This window comes from Peromyscus maniculatus, chromosome 4 (genome assembly GCF_049852395.1).
Source record: "Peromyscus maniculatus bairdii isolate BWxNUB_F1_BW_parent chromosome 4, HU_Pman_BW_mat_3.1, whole genome shotgun sequence".
Classification (NCBI taxonomy): Eukaryota; Metazoa; Chordata; class Mammalia; order Rodentia; family Cricetidae; genus Peromyscus; species Peromyscus maniculatus.
The window spans coordinates 127,297,262-127,303,468 of NC_134855.1; the positions used below are offsets into that span (position 1 = coordinate 127,297,262).

Below are 6,207 nucleotides of genomic sequence, written 5' to 3' on the forward strand. Positions count from 1 at the left end.
ACATGAGATCTATCTTAGGCTGCTGTGGGATTTGGCTACTGAGAGTATGTTGACTGAATGGTGCTTATGAGTCTTGAAAAAACAAACAGTATATCCTTTCCAAAGTAGAGGTTAACTCTGTAGGTTTGGCAAAGAAGTATCACAGGAAGCTAAAGATGAGGATTGCTCCAAATTCTGATGTAAGAGACTAGGAGGGATTTCAGATCTTGAACCAGGAGCTCAAGGACACCAATGAATTCTAAGACACAGGTAATGCAAGAGTTATGTTAGAAATTTCCAAAGAAATAAAGAATGAAGATTCAAGTGTCTGATAGCCAGACACATATATTACCTTTACAGAAACCAGGATGAACCTACACTGGAAAGCTGAGAAATGACTGGATATTTGGGAAAGTCTGTGTTGAGTGGCTAGGAGAAGTGGTTGAATCCTAAAAGGGAGGATTGAGATGAGGAGTGTCCAAAGGGGGAGGATCTGGCAAAGATAGAGATAAGGAGGTAGGAAATGAGGGGTGTATGTGGAGGGTGTGGCTAACCATGGCAGTCAAGATATAATACAGTGTGGCTCTACTTGCAACCAAAAAACCTTGAATCCTCTGCTTTGCTGAAGCTCCCGCTACATATTTGAGTAGACCATGGGCAAAACCCTGTGGAGCTCACTGATTCTACAGGCCACCTTGATCCTGCTCCTGGACTCCAGTAATGTAAAGAGAAACTACATTGATATAATAATCACATATGTTTTACCAGAAATACCTAAGCAATTTGCATTGGATATCATCAACATTATTTACAATCTCCGTAGCAATGGCACATACATCAGCAAAATAATGAGCGACAGACTTAAGGTGAGTACTTGTCCTAACATAAGAGATAGTATGGACTTGTCCATATGAAATCTTGCCCTTCTTCCTACCCTCAGCCTGTTCAGTCTTGCTGCAACCACACCAATTGTATAATGTACAACGTTCTTTCATTAATACCAATAGCCCAAAGTAGGGCTCATCAGATTATATCTTGTTGAATACATATTTCTATGTCAAACTTTGTCCATGGGTTTTTTTGTATTTATAACTAAGTCTTCAAGGATCTCCTGAAGGATGCTCACCATTGGTTCAACAAGAATACTAGGCAGGGAGTTTTGCATAGAAATTGCTACTCTCCCTGCATTTCTATTTCAAGGTGCCCACTGTCAGAAGGAACCAACAATATAGTTCAGGGAAACAGTTATGTTTCTCTTGGGTTAGCTCCCTGGCATATACGTCCAGTGTATACCAATGAATTAATGATCATATAGAAAGAAAAACAAAGAGTGGTTACTGTGGCAGGATCTTTTTGGTAGTCTTTAACTTCTTTTAAACATTTTTTACATTTATGGCTATTTCTCATAGTGTGTGTGTGTGTGTGTGTGTGTGTGTGTGTGTGTGTGTGTGTGTGTGTGTGTGTGTATGTATGTATGTATGTATGTCTCGATACCAGTTAGCCAGGTGAATATGTGGAGGGTAGTGGAAACCTTAGAGTCTTTAGATATTTTCTCCTATCATGTGAATTGTAGGGACAAATTCAAAGATTCATGCTTGCCAATCTTCAGTAAAGATGGCAAACATTTGTATTTACTGAGCACTCTTGACAGACTTCCTTAAAATTCTGATTATTGTGTGATGGTAGAATTCCAGTGACACTGGTTTAGTAACTCACAGCAAACCTGTGGATATTACACCCATCTCTGTAGTGTTATATGTGGTTATGTTTGCTGTATTATTCTTGCTGTTGCTTAGTGCATGGGTATTTGGGTCTCTATGTTTATCTATACTAATTTTCTAAATTTCCTTTAAAAAACAAGACTCCATATGGTTCAGGCAGAAAATGTTGTTCTATATATGATAGTGTTCATTCCAGGAAAATCAAGAATCAGTGTACAGATTCTGATATACTTACCTTTACATACAGTTTGCTGATGCACACTGATGAATACATCAAGAATAGATTATAGTCCCTGTCCCTGATGCTTAGTTGTGTATATGGACCTTGAGGTACTTATCTAACATAGGTATTGAGGAAGGGTCTATTCCAGTGTGGCTAACCACCTTTTGTCCTGGTTATGATCAGCCATGATCCTAATATACAATGATTGTCCCCCATGATGAGATAAGGCTGTCATGCTCTAGTCTTCTAGTCTGTAAATATACACTGTGTTATCTTATACTGAAAGAGCATAAAGTCACATTTCAGAGAATACATGTGTGCTCTTTTCAGTAGGGTGATTATCTGTGTGGATTGAATGGAGACACCTGAAAGACTGATGAAGTATATTAAGCAATTCCGCTTAATGGTTTTAAAAACTAGGACTACAAACCATCCTGTGGATCCTTCTTCCACTCTACAGAGTGTCTTGTAAATGATATTGTAGCAGGAATTAGGAACTAGTGTCCAACTCTGAGATAAATACATTGTACCCAAATTCTAGGGAAGCAGTTACCCACTGTGGGGATATATCTGCCTTGTAGGCAGTCTCTGTCAGAAAGTTTGAGATAGGTTCTTAACAGATCAGTTTCTATGAGATGAGTTGACAATGCTTAAATGCCAAGGTATTTCAAAACCAGAGTTAACTTGGAATTAATACTAAATGGAAGTATGTACTCAGAACACATGGACACAGTCACAACAGAAGTGTCTGCTGGTATGTGGATCTCCTTTGTGCCATCCCATGGAAATGCAGATGAGTGTCTGTCAGCTCATTTCTCCTGCTACAGAACACATCTGGCTTTTACTTGACACCATATCCAACCTGTCTTGGTTGCTACAGTTTGTTCTAGACTGGATATTTGTCAACTATGGCAAAACAGGGAGAACAAAGGTGATTATTGGTCAGTGTGTCTGTGAGTCTCACTTAACAGACAGAAAAAGGAGCAACACTGGAATGATGAGATCACACCTAGTTCCTTGAGAGGAGGTCTAGTAACTCAGACTCTGTTTTCCCCAGTGTCTGGATAAGTTTCTCTGAGTTGCCTTTTGCAATTGAAATGGCAAATTCTTTTTGTTAATTTCATAAGCAGATTAGTGACATTTGTTGAGATATAGGAACATCAGCAACCACTTAGAAGGAGGAGGCTTTAAAAGGCTTTACTCATTTAGCTTGAAATGTCGCATTGCTAAAGTGTCCCAAATTCTTCTGTTAATTGAAGTGTGGAGACTGCATGATGAGAAAAACAGAGAATCCCTGTGTTAAATGCTGGGACTGTCAGTGATGTGAAGGTGAGTAACTAGCTCACAGTCAGCCTTCCCAGACTAAACAAGGATTGCTGCTTTCTGTACTGTGGTCACCATGATTATTATCCCCATACTGAATCCCAGAGGTTTTGTTCTGCTCAGAGAAAATCCATGTTTGTAGGTTAAGGAATGGTTTATCCTACCTACCATGACTGTAATTCTGTAAGTTCATAAATTCAATCATGGCCCCATGGCAAGCCGTGTTGCCACCAGAAGAAAACTCAATGCATGCTTGTAAACTTGGGCACTAGTCTAAACATAAAAATTATTCTTTTTCCTATAGGGTATACGTTATATGACCTATGGTGAAGTAGAACTAAGACGAACAACATGTACCCGGGCTGAATCTGCCTTAGACGAATGTCCTTTAAAACCCAAATTTACTCAGATTCACGTATGTATTTGATAATCACCAAGGGTTAGTCAAGCATTCAAAGGGCAAATGGACTTCTGTTTGTATAGGATATGTTGAGAGAATCTGTGAGGGTCAGTCAGGAAATGTGCAGTAAAATGGTGATTCATAAATGGAAACTGTTTCACATGGAGATATATATGATCAAACTAATGCAGTTCTGCGTCCTTGTTTATTAGAAGAGGAGTATATGCACAAAGGACTGACTTAAGTTGCTAAGTGTGTTTACCTTGGAAGTCTTCATACTGAAAGGACACCATTGTAGGGGCACTTTCTGGGTTGAAGGCATTAGTTAAATCACAGCATGAAAAGCTGTCAGGATCTCCCTCACAGAATATAGCCCAGTAAAGGCCAATGCTCTGCAGTCATGCTCCCATGCCCTGCCTTAGTCATGCCTACCTCTTCTTTTTCCAGTGTCCTTAACCTGTACTGCTAATTGGGCTTTCAATTTCTGATTCCACTGAATGGGCTGTTTCTCTCATCTGCCCTGGCTTCTTCTTCCTAATCTGCACAAAACACCTTGTCTAAGTTGCACAGAAAACCAGTTGCAAGTGAGGTGTGCAGACATCTCTGTGGAAGATGTGTCTTGTATGCTGTGTGGGTAATGCTTCGAGCAGCTGAGGAATTCTGGCATAAACCCTGAACAAATAAATACCATCCATAACATAAAGTTAATGCACACATGGAAACTTAGTCCCAGTACAGTAATGAGTCCTGTTCTTCTTCTAAAGAACCTAGAATTTATATATATATACGGACTTTGGAGCCAAAACCACAAACCATGCAGTAAGTTCCTGTCTGAACTGTCCAACTGCTCCTTCAGTGAACATCCGGATGACCAGAAGGTATGCTGGTAGTTCACAAAAGAACCTCTGCTGAAAGACTAACATTGTGATTGCAAGTACCTTTTTATGATATCTGGGAATGTTTTTGTTCATGGTTCATGTTTAGGAGGTGAACATATATTCTTGTGTGGGGAGAGTGTGGAGACAGTCAATAGATAATCATGTTGGGCCATATATATTTTCTCAGGTATAGCACTGTGCCTATAGAGGAGGAAGGGTACACCCATGGTTAGCTTTTTCAGTTTATCTGGTAGTTTAGGCACCAAGAGTATTTAGGGGTTGTGGCCCATTTGATAGGTGGATAAACAATGGAGATGTTTGCTTGTGGGAAGGGATTCTGTTTCCTCTTAGGTTAAACCCATATTACAGACCACACTACAAATATTTGAGGCAGGTCATGGATGGTATCCCTCCTGCTGACTCCCTTCTCTCACTGACAGCTTTTCCCTCAGACCACGGGCTCTTGGAATGCCACACACTGGGGGTAGTATTTCTCATTCTGTTAACCCTTCTCATGCACTCTTATTTTCATTGTTGCCACCCGCTTTACTTCTTCCATGGGATACACTTAGTGGGTTGACTATGTGATGGAGGTCAATAGGCCCTAAACCCCAGCCTTCATGTGCCATACAGGAAGTTGGAGCACCTCATGAGATCTGGAGGAGGTACATAATATCTGGTTGACTATATAAATTGAAGTGATATTGATTGATCATTGAACAGTTATGTTGAATGTTCTAAATACAGCAGTTCCTGAAAGTATCATTGTGTCACTTGCACGATTCTCAGCGTATTCCATTTCAATTGTATCTTTGCTGATGGTTTCTCTTTCTTCCTGTTCTCAGAAAGAATTGGGCTATTTTAAGATATCCAACCGATACTATTAGCAGGAATATGATTTCTATAAAATTCAACTATCAAAGTGTCTGAGGGTGTGAGCAAGAGTGTGCTGTGTTACCATTCTTATACACGTTTCTTGAAGAACTCCAAAACTCAGATGGATCCAACAGCCCCTACGGATCTCACTCCATTGTGAAGATGTCAGGAATCCCATCTACTGCAACCAAGTTGTGCATGCCTGAGGAACTTTCCACCTTTTCTTTTCTTCTCTATTCGTTGATCTTCACCATTGCAAGCCCCACATGGTGTGCCTGTGTTTTGATCAATAAAAATAGAATGCGTCTATTGTTATTGGATTTGACTTGATGATTTCTCATAGTTTTTAGGGAAATGGGATCAAACAGACAGGACCTAAAGCAACTTACCCACATTGTGTGTCAGGCATCCAGCATTGCCTGTGGAAGTGAACAGGGTTCAGAAAGCGATGGCATCCATAACCCATGTGTACTTCTTTCTGAAGAATGATCAGAAGAAAGAACTTTGTTTCTCATCTTGGAACATTTATGGTCACTTTGAAAATGATTCAGAAAATGTATCAGTATCACAGATGATGCAAGTGTCAACTGAGTGTGGAGAGCTAACATGTTGAAGAGCATGCTGTGTTTCTCAAATTGACACTGGTTCTCACATAACAGTTAATGTCCTCATATGTTTGTGAAGAGCTTTAGATAACAGTGTGCAGAGTAAAGTGTGTGTGTGTGTGTGTGTGTGTGTGTGTGTGTGTGTGTGTGCATGTGCATACATACTTGTGTATAGTTGAGACAGGTGATAGGACCCAGAACC

The 6,207-nt window shown here is 40.0% G+C and overlaps 1 protein-coding gene across 1 annotated transcript; it reads left to right on the plus strand.

Annotated features, from left to right (window-relative positions):
- Positions 1-351: 351 nt before the first annotated feature.
- LOC143273020 (cystatin-related protein 2-like) lies at positions 352-5,997 on the plus strand. Its single transcript, XM_076570816.1, has 4 exons — positions 352-845; positions 3,551-3,661; positions 4,411-4,524; positions 5,370-5,997. Exons 1-4 carry the CDS (start codon positions 633-635, stop codon positions 5,409-5,411), a joined length of 480 nt encoding a protein of 159 aa, XP_076426931.1. The 5' UTR covers positions 352-632; the 3' UTR covers positions 5,412-5,997.
- The last annotated feature ends 210 nt before the right edge of the window (positions 5,998-6,207 follow it).

Bases quoted from the DNA above. Each gene is read 5' to 3' on its own strand.
- LOC143273020 (XM_076570816.1), top strand. From the start codon at position 633: ATGGGCAAAACCCTGTGGAGCTCACTGATTCTACAGGCCACCTTGATC. The intron at 846-3,550 runs GTGAGTACTTGT...TTTTTCCTATAG, and splicing joins TAATGAGCGACAGACTTAAG to GGTATACGTTATATGACCTA. The intron at 3,662-4,410 runs GTATGTATTTGA...CTTCTTCTAAAG, and splicing joins CCAAATTTACTCAGATTCAC to AACCTAGAATTTATATATAT.